Here is a 17,186-nt window from a genome sequence, read left to right as displayed (position 1 = left end):
GGGACCTTCAATACTGCAGAAATGTTTTGGTACCCTTCCCCATATCTGTGCCTCAACACAATCCTGTGTCCGAGCTCTACGGACAATTCCTTTCGACCTCATGGTTTGGTTTTTGCTCTGACATACACTGTCAACTGTGGGACCTTATATATAGACAGGTTTGTGCCTTTCCAAATCATGTCCAATCAATTGAATTTACCACAGGTGGACTCTAACCAAGTTGTATAAACATCTCAAGGATGATCAATGGAAACAGGATGCACCTGAGCTCAATTTCAAGTCTRAWATGAACGGGTCTGAATACTTTTGTAGATAAGGTTTTTTCTGTTGTTAATGTGTAATACATTTGCAAACATTTCTAAAAAACTGTTTCACATTGTCATTATGGGGTATTGTGTGTAGTACATTGATGTAGATTTGATTTGATTTGATCCATTTTAGAATAAGGCTGTAACGTAACAAAATGTGGTAAAAGTCAAGGGGTCTGAATGCACTGTATATTCTTTGTGATGGTCAGTTGACTTGTTGGTTAACGTTGCCAGGTTGTTTGCTGCCCCTGCCATAGGGGAGTAGGCTCATAAGGAAGGGTGGATGTTGAGTGCAGCGTAATCCAGAAAATTTTTGTGCAGATTCTTCACAAAACATGGAAAGAGACTCTTTTGTCTCTGAAGTAGCAGGTTTTGAATGCAGTCTGGGGCCCAGCTGCCCAGCCCAACTACCTCTGCCTCTCAGATTGGGGTGGGTGTGGAAAATAGACACACATACTCTCTATCACTATGTGTATGTGTCTGTCTTTCTTACTCGCGCCCTCTCTTTCTGTCCCTCCCCACTCTCTCTTTCTTTCTCCCCCTCTCATCACCCCTCCCAGTTCCTGAGGGATTTGTCACCGTTTTTCTTGCTGAATCACTTGCAGGCCCTGAGGGATTGGTTAGGGCTCAAGACACTCACCTCTCACTCTTCCTGTGGCAACCCCTCCACTCAGCCCCTCGCCGTAAAACGGAACTGGTTGCGTGATCAGCCTCAGTGTGACTGGCAGGAGGTGGAGGGTTTAGCTAAAACCCTACACACTAGGTAAACCATTCAGTTTCCTTCCTTGATTAAAGCTGTGAACAGACCCCAGACCTTCATATCTCTCTCTCTCTCTCTTTCTCTCTCTCTCTCCATTGTTACTCTCCATTCCTCTCCCCCTGGTGATACCGCTCCACTCCTCTCTGGTGCTCCACACCTCTACTTCTCTCCATTCCTCCTCATCCTGTGTGGTAGGGCAGATGTGCTCCATAGGTTTTGCGCGGTCGCTGGGCTTTGCCCTTCTGCCCCTGGCTGTGTGCTGTATCATGGCCAACATCCTGCTGTTCTTCCCTGGAGGAGAGATCCAGTATGTCCAACAGGAGAGACTGTCCAGGCTGATCTGGTTCATGATGGGAATCGGAGGGGGAGGTGTGTTGGTGAGTAGCTATATGTTACTCTATTGTTACTACACAGGCTACAGTAGTATTATCGAGTTGATGGTTTATGGGTCAGATTTACAGGCTGTTCAGGGAATGAATGGTTGATTAAAATATAAATATAAAGAGAACTTTCAATGGTCAAACCAGTTGGTCTTGTAACAGTTAGTCTTGTGTATATATATTCTTTTGGTCTTGTATTTCCTTTCTGATAATAACAGGTGGTAATCTGACACAGGTGCAAACACTGACAATGAATGTATCTTGTGCTGTTTTTGTAAGAGGGCAGTTTGAGTGTGTGGCTAATCTGTATCCTGTATGTGTGTGTGTTTACCTTTCTGATAATGGGGACTTGCCTCATGGCTGTTTTCCTTACTGTGGAGATACTATAGGAGACAAAGGAAAACGGTTGTCAGCTCTTCCTCCGACATGCTACCCCAGGAGTTTTACTTTCTTCTTTTGGAGGATTTTTCCAGAAACCCATTGTAGGAATTAGCCACCATTTTATGAAAATGCTCTACGGACCATATTTTTGTTATTCAGCGATGGTTGTACAGTGCTACAACCACAGAGCTCTTGATTGATTAGATAATTAAATGTTCGCATTTAACATCGCACACACAACAAATTATTGAAGATAAAAACACTATAAAGCCTGTAGGCTTATTTACATTGTGGTCCACATTGCGCAGTGCGATACTGGGCAAGACTGACACTTTAGATGCACTCAACGTGATTAAAATCAACACATAGCAGTCTCGAGGATATTGTTTTATATAGATGGTATACTCTGAAATGTCATACTGTGACAGACCCTGAGATCTCCCGAATTGTGTGTCTCTGTAGATGTTCCTGCCTGCTGGAGTGTTCATCAGCCTGGGGAAGTGTACAGGCTGCTGTTGGAATGAAAGCTTCATGGTGAGGACTGATGCTTTGGTTACTTATTGTGATTTCAGCCAGTGATTCTATTACTGTGCAAAAAGCAACGGTGACAGGTCCGCCTTGATGTGTTCTTCAGCTCAGGTTTTTTTGTTTGTTTTTMTTGTAAACCGTCAAAGTAGGTTAGTGGATGTTATTTGGTTTGTTACACAAGGCTTTGATCCTATTAATAAAAGTACAGATGGTACAAAGGACTATTCTAACACTGTGAGGGACTATGCTAAGCTAAGACTCATGAAAGGTAGGCTATGCCTAGCTAATCATACAAAGGGGCCATTGTAACACTATTAGGGGGTACACTATGTGAAGGATATGTGAAGGAGGCTTCACCATCAGGGAGTACAAAGCGTCTGGGCCAGGGAGAGGAGCTGAACCTTATCTGTGTCGGTTTGTAACAGTGATAAGCCAACATTTCTCCTCACACAACCACACACTACTCCCAGGGGGATTGTTATGCTGTTGATCTGGGATTAACAGGCAGGCTTGAACCGTGTGTGTGTGAGAGTTTTTTTTTTAAGGATAGAGAGTTTGTGAGTGTGTATATTTATATACTAATGTACAGTATGTGTATTATATAGATGTGTGGGTCGGTAATGGCAGCTCTAGTGGGTCTGGCCGGCTCGGGATACTGTTTCATCATCTCAGCCATGGCCATGTTGGAGGGACCTCAGTGCTTCACTGCTCTGGGATGGTCTTATCCCTTCGCCAATGAGGGAGGAAGGTTAGTTTCACCCTCTTCTCACAGGAAATGCTAATTGTTCTGGAAATATTCTAGCTATGTAGGTTTCTTTTAGGTGCCAAAATGCATTGGAAACAAATCCTCTGTGAGTGTGTGTGTCTGTGCTGTTCTGTTTTTGATTTGGAGTTAATTTTCTGTTGTGTGTGTGTGTGTCCATTACCTATTGTGTGTGTGTGTGTGCGTTATGAAATAACATCCTGTCGAGTGAGTCACAGCTTCTTAACCCTATTTAATATCAAACTGCAATACAGACGGCAATATACACAACTTTAATTGAATTTCCCTCTTTCTGTGTCTGTCCACAGGTACCTAATGGAGAAGCACACGTGGTCTAAGTGCCTGCAGCCTGTCAGCGTTGTAGAGTGGAACGTGACCCTGATGTCCATCCTGCTGGGCCTCAGTGGGCTGGAGTTCATCATATGTGTCCTGCAGGTCATCAATGGGCTGGTGACAGCTGTCTGCAGACCCTGCTGCTACAAGCAGGACTACACCCTCAATGCCTAAACACACACATAGATGAGACACACACACACACAAAAACCCCCCCAACCGGGGGGGGGGGGCGCGCCAGGAAGGGGAAAAAAAAACAAAAAAAAAAAAGGAACAGACACAACACACACACACACACACACACACACACACACACACACACACACACACCTGCACACACACACAAAATTTGACACACACGCATGTAAATTATACATACACACGCATGCATATAACATAAGATTGATGTGCATACACATGATATGACACATAAGACACATGCACACACATACGATACACGCCAGGAGCGTGTACAATGCCATCTGTTTAACATTGCTTTCCAAACACTCCTGGGGGCGCATCTCAATAGTTCAACTTCCTCTCCTCGTATCCTACATAGTCCCTGGGCCAGTTTGGGGCCAGTTTCTAATCAGAAAGTGTGATTAATAAGCGAATGCTGTCTCATCCCTGTATGAGGGAGAGATACCTGTCTGAAAGTTCAGTTAATTTATAGTATTCATTTCAAAGCACTGTATTAGAAATACACTGAATGAATGTGTGTATAATACAGACCGGAACTGTAGTATTTTTTATGTCTTAAGTCTACATTTTACTAAAGCACAAAAGTATATATTTTTTTGTATGAGAGTTTTGTCTTTTGTATTACTGTTTTCATTTTCTGAAAATTGTTGTCTCGCAGATGCTAAATTGTTAAGGCCATTTTATATATTTAGTGCATTTGTCATATATTTTAGTGTTTGTGCTGCCTTAAATAAATACGTATTTTCCATTTTAATTGTTCTGATTATAATTTTTTGTAAACATACATTTGTCAACGCTGTATACTTTGATACGGGTTAACGGGTTGGTTGGTTAGCAACAAAACTGACACGTGCGCAACTATGGGGCAAAACAAACAGGGTTGGCTTAGATTGTTGAAAACATGTCAATTATATTTTGTCTCTAATGTTTATTGAAAACCTAAATATACTGAACAAAAATAAAAACACAACATGTAAAGTGTTGGTCCCATGTTTCATGAGCTGAAATAAAAGATCCCAGAAATGTTCCATATGCACAAAAAGCTTATTTATCTCAGATTTTGGCAACAAATTTGTTTTCATCTATGTTAATCAGCATTTCTCCTTTGGCAAGACAATCCATCAACCTGACAAGTGTGGCACATCAAGAAGATAATTAAACAGCATGATCATTACACAGGTGCATCTTGTGCTTTGGACAATAAAATGCCACTCTAAATTGTGCAGTTTTGTTACACAACACAATGCCAGAGATGTCTCAAGGTTTTAGGGAGAGTGCAATTGGCATGCTGACTGCAGAAATGTCCACCAGAGCTGTTGCCAGAGAACTGAATGTTAATTTCTCTACCATAAGCCACCTCCAACATCGTTTTAGAGCATTTGACAGTAAGTCCAACTGGCCTCACAATCGCAGACCAGGTGTAACGAGGCCAGCCCAGGACCTCCACATCCGGCTTCTTCACCTGCGGGATTGTCTGAGACCAGCCTCCCGGACAGCTGATGAAACTGTGGATTTGCACAACTGAAACATTTCTGCACAAACTGTCAGAAACGTCTCAGGGAAGCTCTTCTGCTTGCTCGTCGTCCTCTCCAGGGTCTTGACCTGACTGCAGTTCGGCGTTGTAACCGACTTCAGTGGGCAAATGCTCACCTTCGATGGCCACTGGCACGTTTGAGAATGACTCTTCACAGAAGAATCCTGGTTTCAATTGTACCGAGGCAGATGGCAAACTGCGTGTTTGGTGTTGAGTGGTTTGCTGATGTCAACGTTTTGAACAGTGTGCCTCATGGTGGCGGTGGAGTTATGGTATGGGCAGGCATAACATTGACAACGAACACATTGTATTTTATCAATGGAAATTTGAATGCACAGAGAAACCGTGACGAGATCCTGAGGCCCATTGTCATGCCATTCATCCACCGTCATCGCCTCATGTTTCAGCATGAWAACCGTATGTCGCAAGGATCTGTACACAACTCCTGGAAGATGAAAATGTCCCAGTTCTTCCATGGCCTGCATACTCACCAGACATGTTACCCATTGAGCATGTTTAGCATGCTCTGGATCGATGTGTACGACACCGTGTTCCAGTTCCTGCCAATATCCAGCAACTTTGCACAGCCATTGAAGAGGAGTGGGATAACAATAAAGCTTCCTTTGTGGATATGGTTAGACAAAGTAACAAAGGGTAGAATGATGTACACGGTGGCCTGTGTGTGTGTGTGTGTGTGTGTGTGTGTGCGTGTGTGTGCGTGCGTGCAGCAGCAAAATAGACAATGTTACTACATAACGTTTGGGGTAAATAGGTAATGACTTTATCCCCAGGTCAAAGGTCTGTGGATGTTTGTGTGTGGGGGTCTCACTTTGTGTTTGCATGAAAGTCAATGAGGTCACACTTCCTGTCTGTGATTGGCTGTGTGGACCCATCACCCCAGTATCTATAGGCTGTGTGTCTGTCCAAAAGTTTTCTGACTGACTGTGCCAAAATGGCAGCTCTCCAGCGATCCTGTTCCTTCTACTGGGGTGTGCCACTACTGTGTCCTGTATCACACAGGAATATTTCATTGGAATTAAGGAGATCCAGTGGGATTATGGTCCAGCTGGGGAAAACAATCCTCATCAAAACGCTGAAGGAAGATGAGTGAGTAATTAAGTACAGCTCTAATTTACCTGTCATGTTTTGGGAAATTATAACACGAATGTGTAAGGAATTATTTGAACACAGAATTGCCCGTGTAGTCCAGCAGATAGATAAATAATTGTGCATTTTATGGTAGAATTATCAAACTTAGAACACAAACACTAGCTACTAGGAACATTTTATCTATTGGAGGCTGGGAAGCATGTCAGTCAACCAGATTTGGATTTCATGTTAGAAGAAAATAGGGTAAAATAATTACAAACAATATCAAAATTATTTGTATTGTTATCTACCCATTAACTAAACCKCACAGATAATATAGACAACAACTGAGTACAACAGTATGAGTCATAATACCCATKAAATCTAATGGTAAAACACAGAAATGGTTTCAATTGTTTTTTCTCTATTCATTTTTGCGTCAGGGATTTTAGAACTATATCAGTGTAGGCTTACCCTGGCATGACAATTTGATAACCACATTCGCCTGCAATCACCCTCCAAAAATGACTGTGGTTAGCTCGGTGGGTATGAAAATTTGTTAGATAACCACCAACTGTAGTTAAGTATACAACACACGTTACCTTCCTTTCAAGTAAAAATAAAACCTGTATAGGCTAGCATAATGACTGTTGTTACCTTTTTATTGACAAGTTCAGTGAGCTAGCCAGCTACTTTTTCACGTGGTGACATGCTAGTTAGCGTTAGCCCACCAAATCAAAGTTTATTTGTCACGTGCACCGAATACAACAGGTGTAGACCTTACAGTGAAATACTTACTTACAGGCTCTAACCAATAGTGCAAAAAAGGTATTAGGTGAACAATAGGTAAGTAAAGAAATAAAACAACAGTAAAAAGACAGTTTATATACAGTAGCGAGGCTAGAAAAGTAGCGAGGCTACATGCAGACACCGGTTAGTCAGGCTGATTGAGGTAGTATGTACATGTAGATATGGTTAAAGTGACTATGCATATATGATGAACAGAGAGTAGCAGTAGCGTAAAAGAGGGGTTGGCGGGTGGTGGGGGACGTGACCCTGTGGATGGACAAGTCAGTAACTTTTGAAATGTGATACAACAATGAATTTGTAGATTTATCTGCGCATTATGTTTGTCGTGTTTGTGTATGGTTCTCATGACTTAAGATTGGGTGTTGAGGGACCACTTGTTACATTGTCCAAGGTGTGTTTGTGTTATGATAAACAATATGTTTTCTGTTCAGATAAAGATGGTATTACAGCTTTGAAAAAAAACTACCACTGACTAAATGTCTCTTTGTTTCCCAGTCCAACAGAAGTGCATCCCTCAGACAATTCTGTGCATGGACATCCTGTGCCAGTGTGAACAGAGCGCGAGCGTTCACTTGTGGAGACTACAGCACATCGAGCCTGTGGATGGACAGGTCAGTAACTCATCAAATATGATACAATATGGTGTAAAACATAGAATTTGTAGATGCGTCGACATTTTGACTTTATGTCCCCTTTTACCCATGTTTTAGACATGAGGAGTGACATGCGGAACATCAGGGTCACCCCACGAGAAGCAGTGCATGATCAACACCACCCTCAGCAAGGAGATCTGCTCTCTCACCCTCTCACTCTGGGGGTAAGACATCATTTAAACATCACAAATATAAATTCCCACTGTGCCCATGATAAAATGCAATGTGAATTGTGTTGTACTACTGAATGAAACTGAGGAGATGCACTCAGACCAGCCTTTGTGATTGAACTTATGTTAACTACATTACTTTAGTTGGCTGCTTTGAGCAAAACTTGAATGTAATATCATCTATTCTAGGAGCCTATTGTTTGTGTGTGAGGATGCTCTTCACGGAGGCTGTAAGACCCTCCCTCCTTGATATAGAAATCCTTCGACTTCACTGCCTCTTCAATGGTAAGGTCCCTTGCACCATAGGGACACTTGACTTCCACCACTGCTGTAGTGCACACCAGACCATCCGGTAAGGCACCCAGGATCCCTGACCCAAAGCACTGACTCCTGCACATCCTTCCCTGTAGCCATTTGAATGCCTTGATGCCCTCTTCTTAGTTATGTGCCCCACTTTACAGACAACACCCGATCCAACGACTGTGATTTGAGGACCATTTTTAGCAGCGATGGAGTAACCACTGCTCCATAATTGCTGGCCATCAACCTCCCTCTCCTCATCAAATCAAAATCAAATCAAACTTTATTTGCCACATGCGCCGAATACAACAAGTGTAGACTTCACCGTGAAATGCTTACTTACAAGCCCTTAACCAACAGTGCAGTTCAAGAAGAAGAAAATATTTACCAAGTAGGCTAAAATAAAAAGTAATAATAAAAAGTAACACAATAAGAATAACAATAACGAGGCTATATACAGGGGGCACCGGTACCGAGTTAGTGTGCGAGGATACAGGCTAGTTGAGGTAATCTGTACATGTAGGTGGGGGCGAAGTGACTATGCATAGGTAACAAACAAACAGCGAGTAGCAGCAGTGTACAAAAGTGGGGGGGGTGTCAATGTAAATTGTCCGGTGGCGATTTTTATGAATTGGCTTGTGGGTAGAAGCTGTTGAGGAGCCTTTTGGTCCTAGACTTGGCGTTCCGGTACCGCTTGCCATGCGGTAGCAGAGAAAACAGTCTATAACTTGGGTGACTGGAGTCTCTCACAATTTTATGGGCTTTCCTCTGACACCGCCAATTATATGGGTCCTGGATGGGAGGAAGCTTGGCCCCAGTGATGTACTGGGCCGTTCGCACTACCCTCTGTAGCGCCTTACGGTCAGATGTCGAGCAGTTGCCATACCAGGCGGTGATACAACCGGTCAGGATGCTCTCGATGGTGCAGCTGTAGAACTTTTTGAGGTTCTGGGGACCCATGCCAAATATTTGGCATTCTCTGAACCAGCTTCATGAGGTAGTCACCTGGAATGCATTTAAATTAACAGGTGTGCCATCATTTCCTTCTTAATGCGTTTGAGCCAATCAGTTGTGTTGTGACAAGGTAGAGGTGGTATACAGAAGATAGCCCTATTTGGTAAAAGACCAAGTCCATATTGACAAGAACAGCTCAAATAAGCAAAGGGGAAAGACAGTAGATCATTACTTTAAGACATGAAGGTCAGTCAATCCGGAACATTTTAAGAACTTTGACAGTTTCTTCAAGTGCAGTCGCACTTGAAGCGCTATGATGAAACTGGCTCTCATGAGGACCACCACAGGAAAGGAAGACCAAGAGTTACCTCTGCTGCAGAGGATAAGTTCATTAGAATTACCAGCCTCAGAAATTGCAGGCCAGACTCCCAAGTGGCGCAATGGTCTAAGGCTGGACTGCATCGCAGTACCACTAGAGATCCTACTTCGAGTCCAGGCTCTGTCGCAGCCGTCCGCGACCGGGAGACCCATGGGGCGGAGCACAATTGGCCCAGCGTCGTCCAGGTTAGGGAAGGGTTTGGCCGGCAGGGATGTTCTTGTCCCATCGCGCACTAGCGACTCCTGTGGCCGACTGGGCACAATGCACGCTGACATGGTAGCCAGGTGTACGGTGTTTCCTCCGACACATTGGTGTGGCTGGCTTCTGGGTTAAGCGGGCATTGTGTCAAGAAGCAATGGGTTTTGGCTAGGTTTTGTTTCAGACGCACAGCTCTCGACCTTCGCCTCTCACGAGTCCGTACGGGAGTTGCAGTGATGGAACAAAACTGTAACTACCAATTGGATACCATGAAATTGGGGAGAAAAAGGGAAAATAAAATTAAAGAAATTGCAGCCCAAATAAATGCTTCACAGAGTTCAAGTAACAGACACATCTCAACATCAACTGTTCAGAGGAGACTGAGTAAATAAGACCTTCGTGGTCGAATTGCTGCAAAGAAACCACTACTAAAGMACACCAATAAGAAGAAGAGACTTGCTTGGGCCAAGAAACATGAGTAATGGACATTAGACCGGTGGAAYTCTGTCCTTTGGTCTGATGAGTCAAAATTTGCGATTTCTGGTTCTAAACGCCGGTCTTTGTGAAACGCAGAGTAGGTGAATGGATGATCAAACCAAATTTTATTTGTCACATGCGCCGAATAGGTAGACCTTACAGTGAAATGCTTACTTACAAGCCCTTAACCAACAATGCAGTTCTAAGAAAATACAAAAAAAAAGTAACAAATAAAAATAACAAATAATTAAAGAGCAGCAGTAAAATAACAATAGCGAGGCTATATACAGGGGGTACCGGTACAGAGTCAATGTGCGGGGGCACCGGTTAGTTGAGGTAATATGTACATGTAGGTAGAGTTATTAAAGTGACTATGATAGATAAGACTTGGCTTTCCGGTACTGCTTGACGTGCGGTAGCAGAGAGAACAGTCTATGACTAGGGTGGCTGGAGTCTTTGACAACTTTTACGGACTTCCTCTGACACCGCTTGGTATAGAGGTCCTGGATTGCAGGAAGCTTGGCCCCTGATGTACTGGGCAGTACGCACTACCCTCTGTAGTGCCTTGCGGTCGGAGGCCGTGCAGTTGCCATACCTGGTTGTGATGCAACCCGACAGGATGCTCTCGATGGTGCAGCTGTAAAACCTTTTGAGGATCTGAGGACCCATGCCAAATCTTTTCAGTCTCCTGAGGGAGAAAAGGTTTTGTCATGCCCTCTTCACAACTGTCTTGGTGTGCTTGAACCATGTTAGTTTGTTGGTGATGTGGACTCCAAGGAACTTGAAGTTCTCAACCTGCTCCACTACAGCCCTGTCGATGAGAATGGGGGTGTGATCGGTCCTCCTTTTCCTGTAGTCCACAATCATCTCCTTTGTCTTGATCACTTTGAGGGAGAGGTTGTTGTCCTTGCACCACACGGTCAGGTCTCTGACCTCCTCCCTAAAGGCTGTCTCGTCGTTGTCGGTGATCAGGCCTACCACTGTTGTGTTGTCGGCAAACTTAACGATGGTGTTGGAGTCTTGCCTGGCCGTGCAGTCATGAGTGAACAGGGAGTACAGGAAGGAACTGAGCATGCACCCCTGAGGGGCCCCTGTGTCGAGGATCAGCGTGGCGGATGTGTTGTTACCTACCCTTACCACCTGGGGGCGCCCTTCAGGAAGTCCAGGATCCAGTTACAGAGGGAGGTGTTTAGTCCCAGGGTTTTAGCTTAGTGATGAGCTTTGAGGGCACCATGGTGTTGAACGCTGAGTTGCAGTCAATGACTAGTATTCTCACATAGGTGTTCCTTTTGTCCAAATCAAATCAAATTTTATTGGTCACATACACGTGATTAGCAGATGTTATTGAGGGTGTAGCGAAATGCTTGTGCTTCTAGCTCCGACAGTACAGTAATATCTAACAAATTTCACAACATATACCCAATACACACAAATCTAAGTAGGAACGAATTAAGACTATATACATACGGATGAGCAATGTCAGAGCGGWACGGAATAAGATACAGTAGAATAGTATAGAATAGAGTATATACATATGAGATGAGTATTGCAAGATACGTAAACATTATTAAGTGAATGAGATACCGTAGAATAGTATAGAAAACAATTTATACATATGAGAAGAGTAATGCCAGATATATAAACATTATTAACCTCTCTAGGGTATGTGGGACGGTAGCGTCTCACCTCGTCAACAGCCAGTGAAACTGCAGGGCGCCAAATTCAAAACAACAGAAATCCCATAATTAAAATTCCTCAAACATACATGTATTTTACACCATTTTAAAGATACACTTGTTGTAAATCCAGCCACAGTGACTGATTTCAAATAGGCTTTATGACGAAAGCAAACCAAACGATTATGTTAGGTGAGTGCCTATTCACAGAAAAACACAGCCATTTTTGCAGCCAAAGAGAGGAGTCACAAAAAGCAAAAACATAGATAAAATGAATCACTAACCTTTGATGATCTTGATCAGATGACACTCATAGGACTTCATGTTACACAATACATGTATGTTTTGTTCGGTAAAGTTCATATTTATATCCAAACATCTCAGTTTACATTGGCGCGTTATGTTCAGTAGTTCCAAAACATTTGCAGAGAGCCACATCAATTTACAGTCATCATAAATGTTGATGAAAATACAAGTGTTATACATGGAATTTTAGATCCACTTCTTAATGCAACCGCTGTGTCAGATTTCAAAAAAACTTTACGGAAAAAGCAAACKATGCAATAATCTGAGTACGGCGCTCAGACGACAAATCAACCCAAAGAGATATCCGCCATGTTGGAGTCAACATAAGTCAAAAATAGCATTATAAATATTCACTTACCTTTGATGATCTTCATCAGAATGCACTCTCAGGAATCCCAGTTCCACAATAAATGTTTGTTTTGTTCGATAATGTCCATCATTTATGTCCAAATACCWAATTTTMGTTCYCGCGTTTAGCCCAGTAATCCAAATTCATGACGAGCGATCACTAGGTGCAGACGAAAAGTCAAAAAYTTCCGTTACAGTCTGTAGAAACATGTCAAACGGTGTATAGAATCAATCTTTAGGATGTTTTTAACATAAATCTTCAATAATGTTCCAACTGGAGAATTCCTTTGTCTTCAGAAATGCAATGGAACGCAAGCTAACTATCACGTGGCCATCGCGTGGCCAGCTCGTGGCTCTCTGGCAGACCTCTGACTCATTCCCCTCTCATTCGCCCCTCCTTCACAGTAGAAGCATCAAACAAGGTTCTAAAGACTGTTGACTTCTATTGAAAGCCATAGGAAGTGCAATATAGACACTGTGTATTCGATAGGCAAAGYMTTGAAAAACTACAAACCTCAGATTTCCCATTTCCTGGTTGGATTTATTCTCAGGTTTTTGCCTGCCATATGAGTTCTGTTATACTCACATACATCATTCAAACAGTTTAGAAACTTCWGAGTGTTTTCTATCCAAATCTACTAATTATATGCATATTCTAGCTTTTATGGCTGAGTAGCAGGCAGTTTAATTTGSGAACGCTTTTCATCCAAAATTCCAATGCTGCCCCCTACCCTAGAGAAGTTAAGCTGACAGTCCCCGATAAATCAAGCAGTAGATTTTTTATTTTATTTTTTAAAGTGTATGTTTACTTTACTTATTACCCATCATTTTATAAGTAAGAAGACAACAGCCTTCCAAACCGTTTTAGGACCATGTGAAGAATCTCTGTCGAAGAAGCTTGTATTTGCCTCCCTCTGGTGGTCGGCTTTATATCATATAGATTTATATCACTTCACTTCACTGCAACCTCAAATTAAATTCAAATAAAATGTTATTGGTCACATACACATGGTTAGCAGATGTTAATGCGAGTGCAGCGAAATGCTTGTGCGTCTAGTTCCAACCGTGCAGTAATATCTAACAACTAATCTAACAATTTCACAACTACCTTATACACACACAAGTGTAAAGGAATGAATAAGAATATGTACATATAAATATATGGATGAGCGATGGCCGAACGGCATAGGCAAGATGCAGTAGACGGTATAGAGTACAGTATATACATATGAGATGAGTAATGTAGGGTATGTAAACATTATATAAAGTGGCATTGTTTAAAMCCAATAGTTCTTCCCAGCTGTATGTAATAAGACTTAAGATTTCCTGGGGTAWCAGTGTAAGAAATAATACATACAAAAACAAAATACTGCAACCTTATGACAAAGGAGCGAGCAGGCAGATCTAAATACTTAACTTTCATTGCTCTACAATAAAGAATGTGACCTAAACACTTCCTTAAACCTAAAATAAATAATGAAGTAATTTTGTGTGGAAGTCAAACATTTGTTTTACGTCAGATGCAGACACATTGCATACGCTCAGAACGACAAAATCGAGACCTTTACATAGCCCTTCTCCCTTGTCTATAAGAGGAACGCACGCTGTTTAAAATGGCACAAATGTTGATTTAGACATTAACACATTTTTACTATCACTAATGTCATGATATGTTTGGTAAAGTAATATAGAAAGTGACATATAGATAGATGTTCCGAAAACAGATTGTAACTATATATGGATATATTATAAAGTATGAAATGGCTTATATATATATTTTATCATAACATCATATTTGTATATGTTTTATTATACTTTTATTGTGTACTAGATCATATGGATTGAAAAGTGTTTTTTTCCTAAGACATAAATAAACAATTCCAGGCGAAAGCCAAAGGTCATAGCTTCTAGGTGGGGGTGGGGGGGACAATAATACATTGATAAAATATTGCCCTCTTGCTAGTTTGATGACTAAAGTCATCATAGCGAAACAGTGCAAAACGGCTGTCAGTTAAACTTGAGTGTTGCCTGTCTTCCCAGTACCCTACTTGATGTGTGCACTGCTGACTGCACATAAATTGCTGATGATTGTTGACACATCAACCAGGATTTATGGGGCAGGGCAATTTGTGACTTGTTTTGATAATCAGTGGCTGTATTGGAGGCGGAATGGTCTCTCCTCTCCTAGGCAATCAGCAATTAGTAAATGGAGGCATGCTCTTCACCTCTACTAGGCAATTAGCAATTTGTGTTACTACTTCAGTCTCTCCTGGTTTCTCGTTGGCAAAACTAAAAACGTCGCTGAAAACAAAGACAGTTCTGCTGAGTTGCTTGAGGAAGGAAAAAGAAGGCCCCTCTCACTTGAGTATCTTAGCAAGTTATTTTCTGATTCTCTTTTTGCTCTTTTGTAGCTTTGTCAACTATGTGTGTGTTTTCTATATCTGTTCACTCCTCTCCCAGTTGGCTTTACAGTCACTCCCCACCCCTTGGCTGCAACCCTTCTAATTTAGTGTACCCTGCGCATACAACCCATGTGGAATTCCGAGTCTCTGGCAGCGTTTGGAACTGACAATCTGCTGCAGAGAACGCAGAGTTCATCTCAGCCTATGCTGCCCTTCAGTCCCTTGACCTTTTGGCCCTGACAGATGTGGATCAACCCAGAGAACACTGCTACTCTCGCTGTTCTCTCATCTGACTACATTTTCTCAAAGTCCAAGAGCTTCTGGTCGTCGCGGTGGCAGCACACTAATTTCTCCTAACTGGAGATTTTCTATTTTCTCCCTCTCACCTGTCCATCTCCTTATTTGAATTCCATGCTGTCACTTGTCCATTCAAGCTTAACATTGTCATCTATCGCCCATCTGGTGCCTTTGGAGTGTTCCTCCATGAGCTTGGACACCTTGATACTATCATTTCCTGACGATGGCTCACCGTTCTTTGTACTTGGTTACTTCTACCTCCCGACGTCTGCCTTCCAATCATTTCTTTCCCTCCTTGCTTCTTTTTGACCTCAACCTTTTCCAATCCCCTCCAACTCACAAGGCAGGCAATATGCTTGACCTCCTCTTTACTAGAGGCTGTTTGCCTACTAATCACACTGAAAACCCCCTCCAGGTCTCTGATCACTACTTTGTTTCATGATTCGACCCTACACTCCTCCCTTCCTGCATCCTATGATTCATACTGTCCCCTTTCATCCTGGCTGGCTCGGACTTAACCTCCTGCTCCGTGGCTGAGTGACTCAGAGCTTGCAAAACGGGGCTGCAGGCAGCTGAGCCAAATGGAGAAAAACTAAACTGCCGGAGGACCTGTCATCCTTTCATGCCCTCCACCTTCTCTTCCTCTTCTCTTCCTTCATGCTGCTAATGCCACTTTCTATCAATCTACATTTCAAGCTTCTGCTTCTAACCCGAGGGAACTCTTTTCCACCTTCTCCTCCCTCCTTAATCCTCCCCCCTATCTGCGGACGACATTGTCAAGCATTTTGAAAAGGTTGACGACATCCGCTCCTCATTCACTCAGCCTACTGAGTCACTAGTCCCACTCACGCAGAATTACCTGACGCCCTGACCTCTTTCTCCCCTCGCTCTCCAGATTAAATCCTGCGACTAGGGAGGTCTGGCCGCCGACAACCTGCCCGCTCGACCCCATCCCCTCTTCCAGATCATCTCTGGAGTCCTTCTCCCATTCCTCACTTCCCTCATCAACTCATCCCTGACCACTGGCTGTGTCCCCTCTGACTTCAAAATGGCCCGAGCCACTCCCCTCAAGAAACCAACACTCGACTCATCTGATGTCACCTATAGACCTGTATCCCTTTTATTTCCAAAACACTTGAGCGTGCGGTCTCTGCTCAACTCTCTCGTTATCTCTCTCAGAACTATCTCTTGACCTTAACCAGCTTCAAGACGGGTCACTCAACTGAGACTACTCTTCTGTGTCACGGAAGCTCTTCGCACTGCCAAAGCGCACACTCTCCTCTGTTCTCATCCTTCTAGATCTAGACGCTCTCTTCAACACAGTGAACTATCAGATCCTCTCCACCCTCTCAGGGCTGGGCGTCTCATGCTCCACTCTTGGATTGGGTCCTACCTGGCAGGCCACTACTACCAGGTGACGTGGAGAGGATCTGTGTCTGCACCACACACTCTCACTTTTGGTGTGTCTCTCCATCACGGTTGACAACTCCAGTATCGCCCTCCCGGAGTGCAAAGAATCTTAGCGTGACCCTAGACAACCATCAAAGCTTGCGTCCACTACAAGACCATGGTGCTTGCCTACGGAGCAGCAAGAACTGCCCCTCCCTACCTTCAGGCTATGCTCAAACCCTACACCCCAACCCAAGCACTCCGTTCTGCCCCCCCTCCTTCCAAAAGCACCTGAAACCCTACCTCTTTAAAAAAATCCCCCTAGCTCTGACTTTGCTGATATACTTTGAGGAAAAGTGTCTTGACTATGCCTGTGACATTTGTCCCACCTAGAACATGAATGCACTAAGTCGCTCTAGATAAGAACGTCTACTAAATTACTGAAATGTTGATGCTTGTCTAATGTCAATGCTCTAAAATTAGTTTTGAAAATATAAAATCCTTTTGTTTTTGGCAACATTGGCATATATACACTTGGTGAAAGGAAGAA

At 43.0% G+C, this 17,186-nt stretch overlaps 1 protein-coding gene across 2 annotated transcripts in view; it reads left to right on the top strand.

Annotated features, from left to right (window-relative positions):
• The window catches only part of LOC111971512 (transmembrane 4 L6 family member 1), a 23,745-nt gene extending 20,080 nt beyond the window's left edge, over nt 1-3,665 (top strand). The window contains exons 2-6 of one of the 2 annotated variants that reach the window (XM_023998325.2): nt 869-1,071; nt 1,269-1,445; nt 2,292-2,363; nt 2,963-3,105; nt 3,429-3,665. In XM_023998325.2, the coding sequence (XP_023854093.1) occupies nt 1,269-1,445; nt 2,292-2,363; nt 2,963-3,105; nt 3,429-3,627 (591 nt within the window). In that variant the 5' untranslated portion in view covers nt 869-1,071 and the 3' untranslated portion in view covers nt 3,628-3,665. Of the gene's footprint in view, nt 1-868; nt 1,072-1,263; nt 1,446-2,291; nt 2,364-2,962; nt 3,106-3,428 lie in introns of both variants that reach the window. The other variant, XM_023998324.2, reaches the window with a different exon arrangement.
• The last annotated feature ends 13,521 nt before the right edge of the window (nt 3,666-17,186 follow it).

Source organism: Salvelinus sp. IW2-2015, linkage group LG13 (assembly GCF_002910315.2).
Source record: "Salvelinus sp. IW2-2015 linkage group LG13, ASM291031v2, whole genome shotgun sequence".
Taxonomy (NCBI): domain Eukaryota; kingdom Metazoa; phylum Chordata; class Actinopteri; order Salmoniformes; family Salmonidae; genus Salvelinus; species Salvelinus sp. IW2-2015.
This window is presented reverse-complemented; position numbering and strand designations above follow the sequence as displayed.